Source organism: Lytechinus variegatus, chromosome 19 (assembly GCF_018143015.1).
Source record: "Lytechinus variegatus isolate NC3 chromosome 19, Lvar_3.0, whole genome shotgun sequence".
Lineage (NCBI taxonomy): Eukaryota > Metazoa > Echinodermata > Echinoidea > Temnopleuroida > Toxopneustidae > Lytechinus > Lytechinus variegatus.
Genome location: NC_054758.1, coordinates 5,295,716 through 5,315,580, shown reverse-complemented (window position 1 = coordinate 5,315,580; position 19,865 = coordinate 5,295,716). Strand labels below are relative to the sequence as shown.

At 39.3% G+C, this 19,865-nt stretch overlaps 1 protein-coding gene across 1 annotated transcript; it reads left to right on the top strand.

Moving 5' to 3' along the window:
* Positions 1 to 557: 557 nt before the first annotated feature.
* Positions 558 to 18,035, top strand: LOC121406261. Its single transcript, XM_041597279.1, has 4 exons — positions 558 to 691; positions 4,773 to 5,585; positions 13,992 to 14,131; positions 16,484 to 18,035. Exons 1-3 carry the CDS (start codon positions 685 to 687, stop codon positions 14,105 to 14,107), a joined length of 936 nt encoding a protein of 311 aa, XP_041453213.1. The 5' UTR covers positions 558 to 684; the 3' UTR covers positions 14,108 to 14,131; positions 16,484 to 18,035.
* The last annotated feature ends 1,830 nt before the right edge of the window (positions 18,036 to 19,865 follow it).

Sequence of the window (19,865 nt, the reverse complement as noted above, 5' to 3'; positions counted from 1 at the left end):
CCGAATAATTTTTGCTACATGGTGTTGGAAATAATTTTTCACATCAGAACTTTTCCATGTGGGTCTACCCCGCCCTCTGGCCTCTTCTTCTGTAAAGTCAGCAGTACAAGTACAACTAGTAGAAAAGTTAAGACCAATAAAAAAGCCTATTATAAATCATTAATCACAAATAACTATCTAAGGTTATATCATAGAGCAACTACTCCATGGTTATATAATTCGAATACTAGTACTAGTGCTCTATTCACGTTCTTATTCGCGTGGTTTATCACAAACTATTTGAGGAGTTTACAAAATGCAAACAAAACCAATCTTCCTCTTAGCTGGGGCTTGCTGTGAATTCTCACAACGGACATGTGAATGAAATAAATCGAACACATAACACCAGCAAAACGTAGTATTTTCTGTCACACGATCACTGGGCTTCGTTCACATGCACTGTGATGTTTTTGCACGTGCACTCGTAGTAAAAATTTCCCGCCAAATCCAAATTCCAACACGTGGGTTTTGCGAGTATTGTGGGCGTGACGCTCACAACGTTTACCGAACGTAAACGCATACACACGTGTTTGTTGTGAAAGCTTGTGGTGTCTTGTTGGCAACGAAGAAGCAGATTATCTCATTAATCCCAACTGGAATAATTACACCTTTGTAAACATCGTAGCAACATTGTTCATTTGGACAATGGGAGGTAAGTTTACTCACTGTCATACTCGTTTTATTCGTAAATTTCTTAAAAATTTAGCATAACTGAATTGTCAAAAATACCACGTGCACTTCGTCCTGCTGATGGCGTGGTATCGCCTGGGCAAGCGGGGCGCCAAAATGCAGCGTCCGCTTGATCTGATACGCCATGCTGTCTGGCAACCAGGGCCAGCATGAACATTTGGGATTATGGATTTTGAACAGGCCTGTTTACCAGATAACATTTATTTCATTTGAGGGATTTTCAGCAGAACAGGTTCATTATTAAGATTGTTTTGAATATGTCTAAAGTGTTCATGTTAATTGTTATGTTTACATTCTGTAATTTTTATGTATACCCAGCTCCCAGCTGAGCTGAATACGGCCAACCACTCATCCGACAGAGGAGCTTATATCAATATAGCCAACACTGTTTGAAGTTTAGGTTCATACATAAAACCAAACCAAATGTATCTCAGATACATTTTTTTAAAGAAATGCAATGTCAGCTGTGGAAATATAAGCTACATTATAATTTGAATTTATTCGCTTCAAATCGACATGTGAGTGACATTGTCATTGTCATTTAAAGGGGAGTTCACCCTGACAAAAGTTTATTGTAAAAATAGCAGAAAAAATAATAAAAAATATTGCCGAAGGTTTGAGAAAAATTCATCAAATAATTAAAAAGTTATTAGAATTTCAATTATTTGATTTGTGACGTCATATGCGAGCAGCATTCCTACATAGCGAATGGTAAAAATTCAATGAAAAGTCATTTTCTCAGAAAATAATAATATATAATGTTTTATTGTCCAACTTAATGGAAATTCATTTTGTTTACATGCAAACATACAAATTACAAATATACATAATCAAGGAGAGACAAAATTAATACAAAATACTGGCATGCACGTATTACATTCGTTCTTATACATAAGACGATTAAAAGAGTATAACGAGATCATTGCTGAAATACGAACAACAAGAAGGAATATTCGGTGTAATTATCATTACCATCATTCTAAAACTGTTAAATAAGTAAAAGTATCGGGTCATTTTATTTTATTTATTTATTTATTACTTGAAGCATAATTCACATATAAAAAATCCACAACTCTACATTGAAATTGGTTTTCACTGTACCTTTTGTATATCAATATACAAATCACTTCACACCCGATCATGAATAGAAAACAAAATTAAGTCATCAGGAACCACTAAAAATTTGAAATTCATGCATTTTGTATTACATAACACACGGGGCAGCTGCTCGTTTATGACGTCACAAATCCAAAACTTTGAACTCTCATAACTTTCTTACTCTTTAACGGATTTTCCTCAAACCTTCTGCTATTTTTACGACAAAGTTTTCTTCAGGGTGAACTTCCCCTTTAATGATATGTTTCTTGTGAAGGCGATGTCAATTGAGTCAGAATAGCTCACTGTCTTATTTCTGTAGCTCTAACTACTGCTTTTTAAAATTTTGGTGAATACTTTCCGTTTTATTTTTATACTTTTTATATTTTATCATTTTATTCCAAAATATGTCACTACCCATGGGCGTTCAAGATGATTTTATTTAGTTGAATAATAATAGAATTGCATTTATTTATGAGAAGTTTTCCCACCACTAACTTGACTGACCCGTTGCTTAACTCGCCCTTTGCTCGAAATCAAGAAGCTAATCTTTTTAATTCAGCCCAACAGCTCGCCCCAGATGCCCTTGGATTTTCCCAGGGGCGTCTTCAGCATCATCCCAGCCATGCTCATGTGACTTCCCCAGGGCAGCGCATCTTCTCCGCTAAAAGCCCGAGAACTGGGAGTAATCACTCAAAATACATCCCAACTGATTTGCATTTAGGCAGACCTATAAGTCGCAAGATTTTGACCTCCCGGTCCGTTGACTACGGGTTTTTCGTCACTAATGACATTTCAATCCCACCCCTTTGATGGGGTGGACTTTAATACAGTAACAGCACATGCTCTTTAAATTGTTTTTCTCTTGCCAAGAATGTGAATATTAGTTCTTGGTATATGAATTACCATGGAAATCTCTCTTTCCCCAAATTTTCCTTACGCACAGACATCTCTTGCAAGTTGTGTAATACAGTAAGTACTCTCTGGTTGTGTCTCGTGCGATTCTGACATTATTCAAACAAATGTGGACTTCCAACAAATGCTCGACTCTAGCTCCTTTGAGTTTTTACCGTATTACCCCACTCCCCACAGTACAACCTTAAGAGGGAACGAAGAAAGCTACCAACCCAACCCGACCTGGGGCCCGTTTCATAAAGCTGTTCGTAAGTTACGAATGACTTAACGCACGACTGGTTACCCTTTCTTGTGCTACATAGGTCTCGCGATATCCCTATGTAACTGATTCAGCACCTAAGAACAGGTTCCAGTCGTGCGTAGAGTTGTGCGTAACTTTACGAACAGCTTTATGAAACACCACCCTGTACCCTTCTGTTTCACCATTTCACGGACCTGGGAGTACAGTCCAATTCAATCTCAGTTATGGATAATCCTTTGCCATTAGTGATGTGGCGCCATCTTGCGACGATTCACCGCTCAACCTGCATCCCCTATTGAAAAACACTGATCTGTGTAGAAATAAGCTGATTTTGATTTTTAGAAAAACAGTTGTAAAGTTATCAGGGAATTTAGAGAGTGGACGTATATTCATTACGCAACTGAGAATTAATGAGCATAGCCCCGACTTTCCCCCTAGGATAATTATCAAGTCGTGGCCGTATCTATTACACACAATCCCCCTAGAAACCTCACATGGGAGCCGAAAATAAAAGACGGGACCGGTCAAATTATTGTCACGTTTTTAAGTATAAAATCACCAGATCCGATACTCTGGAAGATACCAAGCGATCGAATACAAACTGAGCTTTTCTCTTGCTCATTATCTGTCAAAAAGTTGCTCATAACATTGAATACATCAATATAAGCTACACGGTTTAAGAACTGTATTACCAAAATATTGCCAATGAAATAAAACTAAATCTATCAAAGTTTCGAAGAGTTACCCGTAATCATACTACATACAATTTCTTTGCTATTGATCAAGACCCTGTTGGTCATGATTGAATAGTAATTATATGATACTCATGGCATGACCTATAACCTACCTACGCGTATTTACCGAGTTGTCGTACAGTTCGGCATAATTTTGTTCATAGATGCGAAGCGGTTTCGATGTAAGCAGTTCGGCCTATTTGGAGTGACGACATTGTTGTGTAATACGTGTAAGCCTGTATACGGTAATTTAAGCTGTCTTTTGTTCTTACACGATTCCCCCTGAAATAGTCACTGCGGGCCTGCTACGAGTTGTCATGGCAAATGGTGTGTAAGATTTCCTGACATTAATTTTGATGTCGAGTTGCGTTTTAAAAACTTCTCTAATACATGGAGGCATGCATAATGACATGGACCGAGTACTATGATAATACTTTCCAAACCACCGGCCCCCTTCTGACTGAACGAACGTCTAACGTCCAACATTTTTTTGCCATTTCCTTATTTTTTTTACACGCTACGAACGAAATTCCTGCCAACTCAACATGTGTTTGCCTATCTTTAACTATATGCAATTATGCATATAAGTTTAGCTATTGACTTGTATTTTCTATTTACATTTTCGTGATTTTAAACGAAGTCTAGGTAACAAAGACTACACAAGTCCCCAACGCCCTCCCCTCCCCCAAGACCAGTTCGTGAGTAACCTTCGCTGTATTTTTTTTCTTTCTAATATAGCTCATCTCTTTGATTGACAGTCCTAGTTCCACGCCAACGATCGTATAAACTTTTTTTTCTCTCGGCCGTAGTTTTACTACGCCGCTCCAGCTGTTTTGGGGTTGTAAACGCTGAACGGTGGTCATGCATATTCATTTCTATTGTTTGCTGTGCGAACGTTGGTCCCCGCATCGCAGGGTACGCTGCGAGAGTCTAAGCTCCGCCTACCCTCTGCGGTGATCGACCAATCAGAACGCGATATTGGTAAAGTCACGCACAGCCCGACTGGTGATAAACACAACATAGTAAACTGACTCTTTTCTCGTTTGATATGTTTTCAGGTTCTCGCACGGCTGGATTCACTACGATCGTGACTCGTGTAATAGGCGGAGGGCAAGGAGGAGAGCTTACATTGCGGATAGCAAGAACGTCCTTTGCCCTACATCGCATCAAACTGGTACCTGTTCGTCAACCAATCTCTCAAGTTAAAAGTAATATGTCTGTTTCTGCGGTAGAGCGGCTTGTACTCAGCACACGAAGACGAGCGTTGACTGGTTCAAGCATCCATGGTCTAAGCATGCCAAAAGCCTGCCGTAAGCTTGTTTTTGAGCCAACTTCGGACCAGAACGATCGCGATGAGGAAGCCGCCAGGGAAGAGCAATCTGATTATCGTCAAGAGAATCTTCAGAGGCAGATAGAGAGATGGGGATTCGACTTCAGAACGGGCCGGCCTCTTCCAAATGGCCGAATGGAATGGGACGCTGTTCCCGAGGAGAGGGTTGCCTCATACTACAGAGAAACATGTCTCAGGAGTCCACCTCGGAGAAATCTACGTTCCAGGAGGAATATCATGTCGGCGAGAACAAGTGAGTCTTCCGAACCTCATCCAGCCGAAAACTCCACCGTAAGGGAGGGACATGCGAATGCAAGTCTGTTCTTGCCGGCATCAGATGAGGAGGGGGAATCCAGAGTGTCGGGGAGATCAGAAACCGAAACGGCATCTGTCGCGGTTTCTACATCAAGTTCAACCACCCATAGTAGTGAAATTGAAGGAGCCTCAAATTCTAATTCTAATAACCATGGATGCAATAATGGATTATTAAATTCATCTCCATCTACATCAGTGGCCAAGATGACCCAATCTCACATAGATGGTATGTATTGAAATTATTTCATCAAATAACTTATCCATCCCCATCAATGCCAAGCTGCTCCAATCTCATTCTTTCTTCTCTATAATCTATCAACAAATACATATTTGTGGTTGGATTGACTTTCCATTAAGGACAACGTCTTGTATCAAAATCACCGTTCGTCCCTTTTCACGCCGAGAGAAGTTTCGCAGCCCCAGTTATTGAAAAAGTGGCAAGATGCTCAATTTAGGGCAACGCCTATTTTTCTCCTCTGATCGACCCGTGAGAGATGCATAAACCCGCACGCCCACACCAGTGCCAACGGGCAAAGGGTTTGCTCTCTTGTAAACAAGTCGAGTCATGTTCCAACGAGCAGCAGTACAGTGGCTATATTAAGAATACGTATTTGTATTTATAACGTAGGAGATTAATGATAACTTTAAGCGTGTTCAGACCCGTTTCTGTCCAGAGTAAATTTCTTTGATTATAGTGGGTTCATGAAACGGACACCAAAAATTTCGCAATTTTTTTCTTCATGTTTTGACATGTCGTGGAAACTGGAAATACTTTTCCCGTTGAATATCCTGGTATTGTCATAAATCATAATACGTGTAAATGATAAGGGCTTATAGACGCGGTAGTGACGTAAAATGATTGCCTTCTGAAAACTAAAACGCCACTTTTAATTATGCGGTACCTATTTCGAATATTTATCATACTACATCCATCGCTATTTTTGGTTTTGATTTATAGGCATTAATTGATTGATATTATTCTACATGGCTGCTTTTTTCTTGGTCATCCACATCACATGTTCAAGGTTTTGTGATTGTTTTTACAATTTTTATTTCTAAAAATCAAGGCATGGGAGGCTAAGAAATAGGCTCATTTCTATTCAACATTTTTATCGAACGGAATCTTAGTGATAAAATTTAACTTAAAAAATGGGGGTTTGATTCAAGTATTTCTATTTTACCTTTCGAACGTCACTACAATCTCCATTCCATATCTTATACCCAAAATGCTAATGAAAGATAATACCTGAAAGAAATTAAAAGGACAAGAAAGTATTTGACTTCCTTTCCTCCAGTTGACAGTTAACTACTCAGCTTACAAATCCCCTTGATAAATGGGAAAGCTTTGGTGTAAGTCGTCTTTAGTCTGGCCCGTACTTCCTTTTCCAATGGTTAGCTGATTAGCACTGCGAGCCTCGCAGGAAGCTCTTTCTTGGGATTTTTGCAGTCGGATGTCCCGACTTCGTCTTTGGCATGTCTTTGGGAAGGGAAATGACACGTTCCCATCCACTTTATGTTATATCCTATGTCCTGTGACGCATTCGCGAGTCTGAAGAACCTTTATGGCTAATCAACGACATCCCCCTCTTTCGTCTTGGCTCAGGTCTGCCTCTTGTACTGCTTATTGTTTGTTGATGTATTCATCGGGTATTGGGTAATGAGTGTTAAATTATCACGGGAATTTCCAAGTTTATGTATGTGAATAGTTGCATTTCCTCTTTTGTTTGTTGCGGGTGGTTTGCTCTTTAAATGATGACACATTAGACTTCCTTGTGGCGTGGATGTGAAATTTTAGATCTCATTTTCATGTTACGTGTTCAGAAGTCGGTCTACCACACATTTCGGTTCCCTTTTCTACATAGATTGGAAACGTAATTGAAGGTTAGTCGGAGGTTTGGGAACCGCATTTATGTACCCCTAATTCCCTTTATAGTTTACATTTATGTTTCAGACTCTTGAGCGGTTTCGCTAACCTTTTAAAATATTGATATAAAACACACAGTGGCCAGTGACTATGTATTATATGGAATTTTAATCAACCTGTTGATCGCACGACTGAGCTATTTTATTCGCACATTTGTGGCTATATTATGTTTCAATGTGACAGAAGTCTGTTTGATAACACCAGAAAGAAAATCCCGCTTGTATTTAATTTTTTCGGTGGGATCTTTCAGAACAAAACCAGACCTTCGAAACGTGGTCAGCGGGGGTATAGGTGTAGACGATTCTGCTTCTGTCTTATAAATTGAGGAGGGATGGGCAAGCTACGAATATATCGATCAGTTGTCGCTACGCCTCTTACCGATTTTATTCCCCTGTTATTGCCAGCCGGTTACCGTGGTGGGACCTTGTAAGGCTGAACAATAGACCCGGCATCCCTGCGCACAGGTATATAGAGAGGGATGGGAAAAAGGCATCAGGGTCCCAGTACAGTACCTGTCAATCACAGGCTCGCACGCCTCGACCGAAAAACAATACGTGTCCAGTTGGCTTTTATGACGTAGCGTTTACCTGTGCGTAGTCTTCTTTGCCCAGGCGTTTTTCATTACGGAAGAGAACTCGCAAACAGAACGATCGCCGAACGATTTGTCTTTGATTACCTATGAATATGTTTGTTTTTCGATAGTATCTGAATATTTTTCGACTTCAATCTGACACAGAACGATTATCTGATTATTTTTCAATATTATAGTCATATTTCCTGACGCGAACAGCAAACAGTCGAGATGTGTGGGCATGGCAAAGATCCACGCAAAATATCTATGCCTACATTTTCTTAATGATTAATTTCATGGTTCAATTGATATTTCCATCCTTCTGGCTTTGGCTATGAATAAGGCCGAGTGCCTGGAAGTTAGATTACATGTAACCTGAGCCGTTAATGTTCAGAACGCATCATACCTGTTTTGCAATTCCAGTTTTCGCTGACCTGGGAAAACAGCTTGAAAATGAACTGGTAAACGACGGAATCCCTGGAGGATTTAAGTGCGTTGTGTCTTCTCAACTGAGAAAATGTGCATTGGAAGTAGGTCACCGAGAGAGTACACACTTGAAACTGATACTGTTTTTACATCATGGCTTTGTATTTTCCAAGGTCACTGTTATTCATAAACCCCTCTTATATTGATGTTTGTTCCCAAGAGCAGAAAATTGTATTTGTATCCATCTGCCGCAAAAACCATAATGCAGTAGTCCTTTGAAATGCTAGTTTCAGTAAACGGAACGCGGAATCATATGTATAGGGTGATTGCACTTTTGTTTATGTATGCAAACTTTCGATAAGGATTCTTCTTGGTATAATTCTCTCTAGAATGGTTGATACGAACCACAATTTTAAACCACATGATCATGCGGATCACTAAAATTGAACAAAATGTAAAGTCGTTCACAAAACGTACAGGTTGCAAGTTGCATGTGCAAGGGCACCAACTTCATTCAGGCCTGCTCGAATGGAGTACACATTTCACACCACATGTGGATAATCTCTACTCTTCGCATGGTTCCGAGTCTCAGAATCACTGAGCCTAAAGGTGATGGTCACGTACACGGATCAAGAGAAAGAATTGGGGTTTTATTTTCATTCTATCGATCGTGATTGAAGGTGGTGGACATTGGGAAGACCACGGCGAAGGACTCCAGCGAAGGTCCCTCGCGTGGGCTACAGTTGTCCAAATAATCACAGAACTCAATAGTTATTTGCTTTCTTAACCCATTGTTCGAGCTGGCATTGGTGACCAAGAAAGCAGAATAATGGGTATCTTCATTGCAGAGGCGTTCATACGTCGAGAGCTTTTTTTTTTGTCACGCAGTGAATATTCGCACGACCGGCAGCAAGTGCTTCTGTGCCAGACCGGCAAGTGGTGGGAAAGAAACTGGTGATGACCTCTTGTGTCTGTCCGTGTTGGAAAAATCACTTCATTTACCCGTATCTCTAGGGCAACAGTGGCTCCTACCAGATAATCAAGACAAAGGGGGACACTGCAAATCTGTGGGAAAATTTTGAGACCATATAACAATGGTCGTGTGGCTGTGGCTAATAAATGGTGTTTACGATCATGGCCCCAACCCGTGCAGTTGTCCAAATAATCTTTATCTTTTATCCCGATTGCCAGTTGCTCACTGATTTATTTTGTAAACGTGATTTAGTATATGTTACAGTAACTTCCAGGTCTACCCTGTAATTTCTTTGGTTTATCCAGTATGCCTTTGATATTGCGTCCCTAGTTTCTGAACTAATCCTAAATGTTCCCAGGCCTGCTCTGAAACTGATTTAGATCGACCTGACATGCAAGCTTATTTTGGTTGACGTGGATACTTATTGTATGTTGTGATTGGCATATTACATGAATATGTGGCCTTCACCTTATCGTTATGATCTAGATAGAAAAAAAAACAAATGAAAATCGAGTTCAAGCGTGCTACCTGTAATGCAATAATAAAAAAAAACTCAGAGAAAAGAATAGCATCACTCCTGACCTCCAATTAGCAATCGATAAACGCAACGTCGTTGCATTGTTTTGTAAACGGTTAGATTTCCTACCGGTATCACACTCTATTTGTTTTCACACAAGCGAGGAGAGAATATATATCGATTGTTTTTTTTTCTTGCGTGGTTAATTTGGTCATTGTTTTGATCCCTGGGTGATCTCCAGGTCATAAAAGATTCAACCTGGCCACCGTCCAAGTATCGAAAGTCGCACTTTCTTCTCCTAGGGAAAGTTTACCCTTGGCTGCGTTTATGCGACCTCAACCCAGAATCATGATTGGAATCACGATTTGAATCATGATTCAAAACAGCAACATGAATCACGATCCGACAGAATCAGCGTTTATACGACCATCTTTCTAACGCTGTTTCTCCCTGAATTCGGGCCGATCCAGTGCGCATCACAGTGCGCAGTTTGACCCAGGAAGTATAGGTCAACATTTTCGCGCGTGTTTCTAACTTCACGTCGGCTGCTAGATTTTTGCTGCCACCGGAGCTCACGCGCGATCGTTTGTGCAAGTGCAACTCGGCTTCCGAAAAATAAATCTTTTACTTCCAGAATTCCGTGTATTGTACCTCGTATTGTTTTTGTTTACTTGTATTCAATCTTGTCGGTTCATCAAAAATGGTGTTCGGTAGCCGTAGTACTGGGCACGAATTCTGTTAATTTTGTCTCGACAGGCGGTGCCACATCTCCGTTGAAATCCCTCCCTCGCAAGCGCCGCTGAAAGGGACTCGTAGATCGTCTTATATTTCTGTGAATCCCGGTAAGGGATGCTTGTGCTTCAGGCTGAGTCCACAAGCACAAGCAGAGCCCTGAGTTCGTCGTCAGTCCAATTTGTGCCTTTGGAACTTGAAGACATGATCTATGAAAACAGTGAAATCAGGGTGACCAGACGTCCCGTATTTCCCGGGATTGTCCCGTATTTCAGAATATTGAACAAAATGTAGTTAATACATTTAAAAGTGACGAATTTTCATTAAATAACCAACAGCTGACGAAGCAGGGACAACAATTAAATCGATAACTGTAAACTTTTGCAAGTTCTGCGATGATTTCTTGCTAATACATTGCAAACGAACTGGCCTCCTGCCTGTGTGTGGCAGGCTACTAGCTAGGCATGGACAGATGATGGAGGATCGAAGCAAATTCTCAATGGTGCAAACACCTCACATGATAAACAGTTTTTTTCCACCAAAATAATCACAAAATCGGCGGGAAATTCTTATAATTATACTATGGATTCTCAGTTTAATGATTTGGAGATGTAATCGGAGGAAAATGTTATTGACTTTTCATAGATCTAGTTGTTTCAGCTTTCGTTTTGAGTCTTGGTGTGCACGATGCCGCGATGTTTCATCTAATTTTTAAGTTTGACAATATGTTTCACTTTGAAATTTTATTCATTTCTAAAACATTTTATGTTTAAAATTTTAAAAATACATTTAAAAAAACACCAAATAAAGTTATGATTTTTATTAGATGATTGGATTTTTTGTTTACTTGAAGTTTGAACTTTTCCCTTTTCTTTATTTTATATATACCCTATCCTTTCTGCTTGCCCTTTTTTGTTCCATCTATCTTTATTTCCTATCTTTCTTTCCTCGACATTTTCTTTTCTCTCTCTCTCTGTTCATTTTTCTTTCCTTCTTTATCCAATATACTTTTTTATTTCCTTCATTCTTTCTTTCCTTATAATTACCTTGGCTTCCTTCTCTCTTCGTCTCCTGTTTCTTTTCGTTCTTTCTCTCCTTCCATTATTTTCTATATTTTTCGTTCTCTTCCCCTTCATTCTTCCCTTCCATTCTTTTCCCTTCTTATTCTTTTCCCTTATTTTTATTTTCTTTCTTTTGTTTCTTTCTTTCAAAGAATGAAGGAAACATGTTTATTTCCTTCATTCTTTCTTTCCTCCTTTTTCTCACCTTTCCCCCTTTAATTGTCTCCTTTATTTTGCGAGACATTTATTAATCTTCCCTTCCTTCCTTTCTTTCTTTCTATATTCATTTCAAAGAATGACGGAAACCTTTTTTTATCTCTTTTATTATTTCTTTCATCCTTTTATTCTAACTTTCGGTTATTTTTCTGTTTTCCTTTATTTTCTTTCCTTCCTAATCATCTCTTTTCTTTTTCTCCTTCATTCTTTCGTTCACCTTCCCTTCTAATTCTTTATATTTTTTTCAAGTCTTATAATTATACTATGGATTCTTAGAAGCCTACACTGTGTGGGCTTCTTTGTTGATCTTCGTTTGTCAATTGTCCCGTATTTCATTTTGTGAAATCTGGTCACCCTGAGTGAAATATACAAATGACGCTACAGTACAACCCCGGGGTACAATACACAGAATGATAATTCCTAAATGCACATGACAATTGGCATATACCGGTACTAGTACACTGGCAATCTGCTACACGAAAATTAACCTGCATGAAACACAGCGCGCGCCTTTGAGTCGAACCCGGAAGAAGCACGACACAATGACGTCATAGAATCATGATTCAAATCACGATATCGTTTATACGACCCTTTTCGTTCGTGATTCTACAGAAACGTCTTTCCAAACGCCCCTTTTTTCGTGTTTCATGTTTGTGATTCTAATCATGATTATATTCAATTTCGACTAAACGCAATCGTGATTCTGCAGAATCGTGATTTGAATCATGATTCTAATCATGATTCTAGGGTAAAAAAGTGTCGAATAAACGCACCCCTTGTTAACTCGTATAGGGGTTATAGCAGTAGTCTACAGGTGGAGACTCTTAAACGGAATTGCTTCACATTTTATCAGTTCTAGCCTAGTTGTGAGATTCTTTTTTAAAAAAAAGTTCCATACCCTTTTTGGAAAAAAATAGATATCCATGTTCAGAATAGACCAAAATTCATGCAATGACCAGGGGAAACCCCAATGTACTCTTTTAGTGTCACTGTCCCAAACTTCAATCAGACGGAAATAACTGCCATCGTTTGCTTTTTGGTTCGTTACCAGAGTAGCTTCAATTGTTCTGTTAGTCCATTGTTCGGATGATTTCCTCTATAGGAGTCTACCAATCTAAAATTTCAGACGTATTTGTTTTTTATCGATTTTATTTCGACGAGCTTTGCAAGAAGCGTGTAAGTGTTTTAGGTGATCTTCGGCACTGTTGAAATTAACTTTTGTTCCGCTAGCCTTAACATAGTTCGAATTTTGTATTGTATTTTCAAATAATAAAAAAGATGTTTTATACATCCGTATATAATAACCCACAGAATGCAAGATGAAATTCCTCCCGTTATAGATATCCTAGTCAAGACATATTGTATTGAAAGAAAACAGGCGATGTGTTGAGGTGTTTCCGTGATTTCCCCATCATGAGAGCACCTTCAGACAGAATGTACAGGTATTTTGAATTTACCACAGATTTGCAGAGGACCTTTTATTCTGCTCTTTTCCAAGTGACGGGTACCAACACTCGAAGTTTGATGATTGCTTAATTGAATCAGATCTTGCCAAAGAGTTTGCTTTTCTTTTCCCTTCTGCGGCTTGGTCAAATAAACTCACCTTCTTTCTTGTGTTGTTGGTGTTCCGAGGTGTGAGATTCATCGATGAAATGTCAAATGCGACTCGTCACATGCAGTACTCCCTATTTCTGTTGCGTTGCCGATTGAGTATACCTCCCATACGTTTCAGCACTACCCCTTTCATAAACCCAATTAGACGTCAGACTTCAGTCTGTCAATCCACCCAAATAATCGATTCCTTTAGAGATCCTGAAAATAAAATCACCTGTCAATTATTGTGTCCCATTAGACAATCAAATCGCACAGGTATACAATTTATTGCACAAAACCATTGGGATTTTTCAATGTACTGGAACATGGAGGTAAAAAAGGAGAAAAAAACAGAAGCGCATCCCTACCCTGAGTGCCCACTCTACCTGTAAGCTTCCTGCCCACTCATTTACCTCCATGATTATAAATAGGCACTGTTAAGTAACTAATTGGCCCATTTGGTCATGAACTTGGTAGGCTTCGGGTGCCTGTCCATCCCCCTCTCCTCTCTTAGTCCCCGCCCTTTTGGGTTTTTGATGCAGTTGCTGTGATACGTTTCCTTCAAAGAAAATTTCACACCTTTTTTGACCATCACTATTTTATTTCTCCCTATCATCAGATTTCTTCAACCAACGGAAAAGAAGGAGAAGTTTATCAGAGGGCAACGGTGCAAAGCGGGCAAGGACCCAAGACCATCTGGACAGACCACAGTCCGCTCCGGCTGTCACGTCTTAGCAACACCAAAACTCTATAAAATTGGTAAGTTTTCTCAGAGTTCGACCGTTTGTTTACAGCCAATTCAATTGATAGGCATGTACCCCAGGCTGATAGGCGGATAGAATTCGTGGAAACCATGAAAATTTCTCCCTTGTTTGCCAGGAAAATTATATAGGTGAAGTTCGGCAGCTTGTTAATTGAAAGTAGTCCTAGATGTAATTGAAAGCATATTTTGAGGTTCATTAATTATGATATAACCGTGTAAGCACATGCTTTACAGATGTTTGAAGATCGCAGATATACAAATTAATACCTGGCGCTTGCTCCACGCAGCTAATTGACTAGCTGGTTTCCGTTTTGGAGTGTCTACGAGTTCAGTGGGAGGGAATTTAGTCTACTTAATCAGAAATATACTTCTTTATGAAGCCTTCAGTGGCTCCGACCAACAATAGGTGTGATTTGGTTGTATCATTGTGTTAATGAGTTGCGCCATTGAAGGACTATAATTCCAGAAGTTGATTTGCAATGATGATTATTATCAACATACATAGCTAGATTCCTTCTTGAATAATGACAGTACTTAGCAAGAGTAGGCATTTGGTCACACATTCATCGAATGTGACATGGTTTTATATGATACAAGAAATTTCGAGAAATATACATGGCCAGTCGTATTGGTACCTGTCTGTCTTTACACGTAGGCCTTCAGATAGCGTATTACTGATTTTATTATCAGGATGGGTGGAGTCTGGAATGGTAGTATTTGATCAACCAGAGAGTGTGGCCATTTCACGCTATTTGATGCCACCCCCGCCATTATGAATTTATATTCCTTCCATTTATAATGGACCTAATCAGATTCTATTTAAAAGCTTATGCTGGTGAATCTGTTTACATTTTAAGAGAACGGTATAGAGCCAGAAAGCTTTGAAAGTACCGAACAATAGCGAGCACCTATTGTTATTCAAAATCCTTTGATAGCAGTCCTCCAACAATGAGTGAATGGCCGTGCTTGATTCGTATTTTTAGCCGAATGGAGGCCGAAATGTTGTGCGAGAGTCGACTCGATAAACAGATCCTTCGTTGATAATCTCCGATGGCCCTTTCGAGAACGACAGGTCTTTATGATGATGCTGTTTGCTGCTAAAGAAATGGACAAAAAGGCCATTGCGTGGCCGTGAAAGCAAAGAGGATTAGAAAGCAATGTTAAACACTTTTCGTGGCTATATTTAAGCCGATAATGCGCCCGGAAAAGCTGGAAAATTCCACTCGTTTTGGCTAGAAAACTAGTTCCATTATTTTATCCCCAGGTACGTGTAAACAACGAAGGATACACAGTTGTATATTTGTTTACGCAAGCCTGGTTTACGTTCGCGTATAGCGGATAAGATTTCAATTACACTTGAACGCAGAAGATTCTGAAGTGTCGCTTCCTATTGATAGTCTTTAGTACGTGGTGGTCGATCCGAACTCTCAGTCAATTTGATAGGCTTATCTTATAAATGAAAATCCATGATTTATTGTTCGAAATAGACGTGAAATGAAATACTCCGAAAATTTGCTTTGCCCAGTTGAACGTGGACCCGGCAGCCGCTGTGCGGCGCCAGATCGACGAGGCTCTATCCCTTTAAATCGTTGAACGCCAAACAAAATGTTATTGATGTGTGCCATGCTTTAAAAATGTTGATTGAACTTTGTAGGTTCGGAAATGTTCTCCACTCTTTATGACCATAGCCTGGTTGTCCAATCAGATTCGAAGCTTTCGTGGTAGTTGCCCGAACGGCAATACAATCGAATGTTTCAAGGAAGATACCATTCTCCAGGCTCCCGAGCTCTCAGTTGAACAAACTGGAAACGGCATAGAAATTTAATTTTCTGAACCCATTTGATTTGCTTAGTTTTCCCTGTGCGCAGTCGTATCTGAAACTTTTATGGCCCTAACTATCGGGTCTACGAATAGACAGTTTTCCTGTTCCAAAGATAAGCATTAATCCGATCGTTCTGGCATTGATTTTCAATCAAGGGTCTACAATTGAATTGTTTTATCAGCCCCCTTGAACCGGTCAACAGTATTGCTGATGGAGAGGAGATATACTCTTAAACTTGATAATACCGTAATCAGCTCTCCTACAGACACAGTGAGGTCAAATGCAATCGTGTCCGCGCATACACATAAGGTGCTGAAACGGCATCTATCAAGGTGGTTTTGACTTCTTCATTTCATAGCATCTATAGGGCCTACCTGTTAACTGAAACCTAAACCACATCAAATTGGTAAAGTCACGTGTTTGAATGGCTGTGTCTTTGAATATTTTGTTTTGAATACAATATTTTCGATTTCTATCATTTACTTACCTTTTCTTTTTCTTCTCTCTCTCTTTTTTACCTGCACAGATTCATCAAAACGTGTGTGTTAAATGGGGTCAGAGACGATAAGTTCACTTCAGAATTCAGCTTGTTTACGCCATCACTCTCACTAGTCTACTAAGTCAGCCCCTCTGTTTCTGCTAACGGTGGTTTTTATCAGACCAGGCCAGGGCCGAGAACCGGACAGATTTCGCAGGCATCGTTACCACTATACCAGAGACTCTAGATCGAAAAGTGTGGGAAAGTGCCTCTTTTGGAGAAAACCCCCTCTGGACTGATGAATGGGGTCTGGTGTAGAAACTACCAGTCTAATACTATAAAAAGCCTGGCTTAAAGCCAGATAAAAGGACACTTCAAACTGCACAGCTGAATAACAATGCAAGATTTTGGCAACCTGCCATTGTACAATATTTCATGTGTATATGTGTGTGGGAGCCATTACCTGCCAGGTTAAGACTGTTTTCAGATGTCATTGTGAACTTTGGATAAAGATCAATTATAAAAACTAAAACTCCTAGGGTATAGTTGTACTTATGTTGTCTTAAGGAAAGTATCCCCTCCTTACAACCAGCTTTACATTAAATAAACCAGGTCTAGTTTATGCCATGAAATGGAAAAGGGTTTGCGAGCAAAGACTAGGCTCCAAAGCCCGCCAAAATGCTTATCACGTGATTTGGACGCGTACGCCCATCTCGAGGCCTAAGAGGTCACAGGGTCAAAGCGAAAAACCTGACAAACAACTTGTACGACTACCCTGGATCCCACTCCCAGGGACGTCTTGTGAAAATACTCCGCTGAGAAAAATAACCCTCGATGCAGCAAAGCACAGATGATAAACTGGAAATTTATGATTTCGGTTCCTTCTGATTCAATCAATTCTCTCAATTGTTGACTTTATCTTTTCCCCTATGAATAACGTAAACTTTGCGCCCCAGTTTGTGAATCTTTTTCCTATCAAACTTCCCCTTGCCGTCGTCGCGATTTCTCCTCTTTTTTCCATCTCACTTCAAATTTTGAAATTATACTTTTTGAAACAACTCAAACATGGACTTTTTCCTACTTTCCGAACAAGAGTTCGACTGTCGTGTGATCACATGTTCTGGGATCCCCCCCCCCCCCCTGTATAAGCATGGTCGGCAAACTTGTCACGATTTCCGCTTATCTTCGTGGCATCCGTCTGTGCAAATCTCTCTGTTTTCGATTTTCAAAAAAATAAGTTGTTTTTGTTGATTGATCGCCATGGGAACGTGTCTTAACAATATGCAGGGAAGATATTAACTGAGGGTATGAGGACATTTCCCCCCTTTTCTTTCATTGTTTCGTTAGATGTTTTATTCTTAATTATGTATGCGAACATAGCGGTGTTGCTAATGCATAATTAACGAGCGAACCGTCTGTCGGTAATTAGGTTAATAATTGTATATATGCCAGAGTTCAAAGAAAGTTGTGTATATTATATTTTATCTTATTTATTTACTTACATGGCAATTCACGTTTTTCCTAACATTCCATTGTGTTGATAACCAGAAGCCGGAAGTGGAAGTCCCAGTTGGTAGGAAACGGCAGGCCTATTTAAAAAGCAATATAACCCGGTGTCTGTTTAAAAAGAAAAATCAGCCGAATTTCAATTTATAAGTTAATCAGAAGCACGCAATGTTGATTGGCTGTGGTTTTCAAACAACTCTGATTTGCAAAGGGTATTCTAAATTCAGTGAAGAAAACACTTATTATATTCTTTTCCCTTTACACTATCCTGATATAGTGACAGAAACGCTTTTCAAGTTATTTTTGGACGATGTCATGAAAACGAGTTCGACTTATCAAAATAGCTTCAGAGTGATTTATTCATATTACAGTATGTCTACATTCTGTTTTATTTTGATAGTTGATAGAATACCTGAATAACAACAATTAATGATCTGTGACCCCAGAATTGATAGATATGTCAGCTTACCAGCGGCATAGCCTGTAAGGTGATATCAAATAAATTATCTACTGGAATAGCATAAACATATTACGAGCCTAGATGTGATACTTCAGCATTTTACGGGTTTGGTATTTATCTCTACAGGCTTCATCGACAAATTGCTAGTGTCACTTCGCCGTCAGATTTATTCTAATGGCTTTTGGATCAATTTTTAAAAATCTATTTCCAGGTGTTAGAATTATGGATTTTATTTTCAATTTAAAAAAATCAGATGGATTTGGTACAAAGTTACGTATATTGCAATGTGATAACAACAACTGTGCAATCTGCATTGCTTTTAAATATGGATCACGTCGCGTTCACATCTACGAAACCGACTCAAAACCGACCGATAGTACGCCATTCATAATAACGTATTAGCTTTGATCGATCTACGATCGGTTTCGTCAGTGTGCCCGAGACATGACCAACGACATGTACTCTACTGTCAGGAACTTTCTCTGAGAGTCTGAAGCATCAGACTAATAATGTATCGGAAACTTCTTTAGAAGCAAAAGGTATTAATTCGACATGGTATGGAAATTCGTATTTTCACCATTATATGCTGATGACTTATTCAGTGAATAAATTTTCTTGCAATAGTGTGATTTAGTCATTTCATCATTGGTCGATGAATGCAGGGGTTTATTTTGCACAATAGAAGTCTTTCGTTTTTATTTCTTTGATTTCCGTGTTCTCATAAAATACTTTTTTAAAAGAATTTATCGACGAGGACATGGTTTGTGACCGAGAAAGGGGGGGGGGGGCTTGGGATATCAATGTTTGAAGTAAAACAAAACACAGGCCGACATGGAAGATTTCGAAAGCAAGGTATTTTCCCCTTTTAACTGAAATATTGTTTAATTAATGAAAATAAACTCCTGAAGTAATTCCCCGTTCAATTTGATTTCCATACATACCTGTTAAGTATGTTCTGATAATATCAGGCAAATTAATGTATATGATAGAGAGAAATTCAACAAGGTTCTTTAATGGACTGTAGTATTATTATGTTATTGATATATATGAATATTGTGAATGTGTACATATGCTATGTATCTAAAGTTCGAAAATGAAATATTAAAATAACATAAAATGAATTAGAAATTGAAAGTTCATTCTCTTGTCATTATTTGGGTTCGTATGGGTACTTTGAATGTTTCTAATCCCTTTTAATCACTCCACAGAGCTCAAAGAATGGTCTATTACTGAATATATTAAGGCTCAATGGATGTATTCCATTCTCCATATACACAAGCACGGATCTGTAGGGGGACGAGCCCGTCCCCTCCGCCAAAATGAATAAGAAGGCGAGAAGGGAGAGAGAGACGAGGAAGAAAAGGAAAGGCAAAATGAGAGAAGGAACAGGAGAAATAGGAAGAAAAGAGAAGTAGAAAAGGGGTCATATAGGGAAGGGGGGGGGGGGGGGGGGGGGGGGAGAAA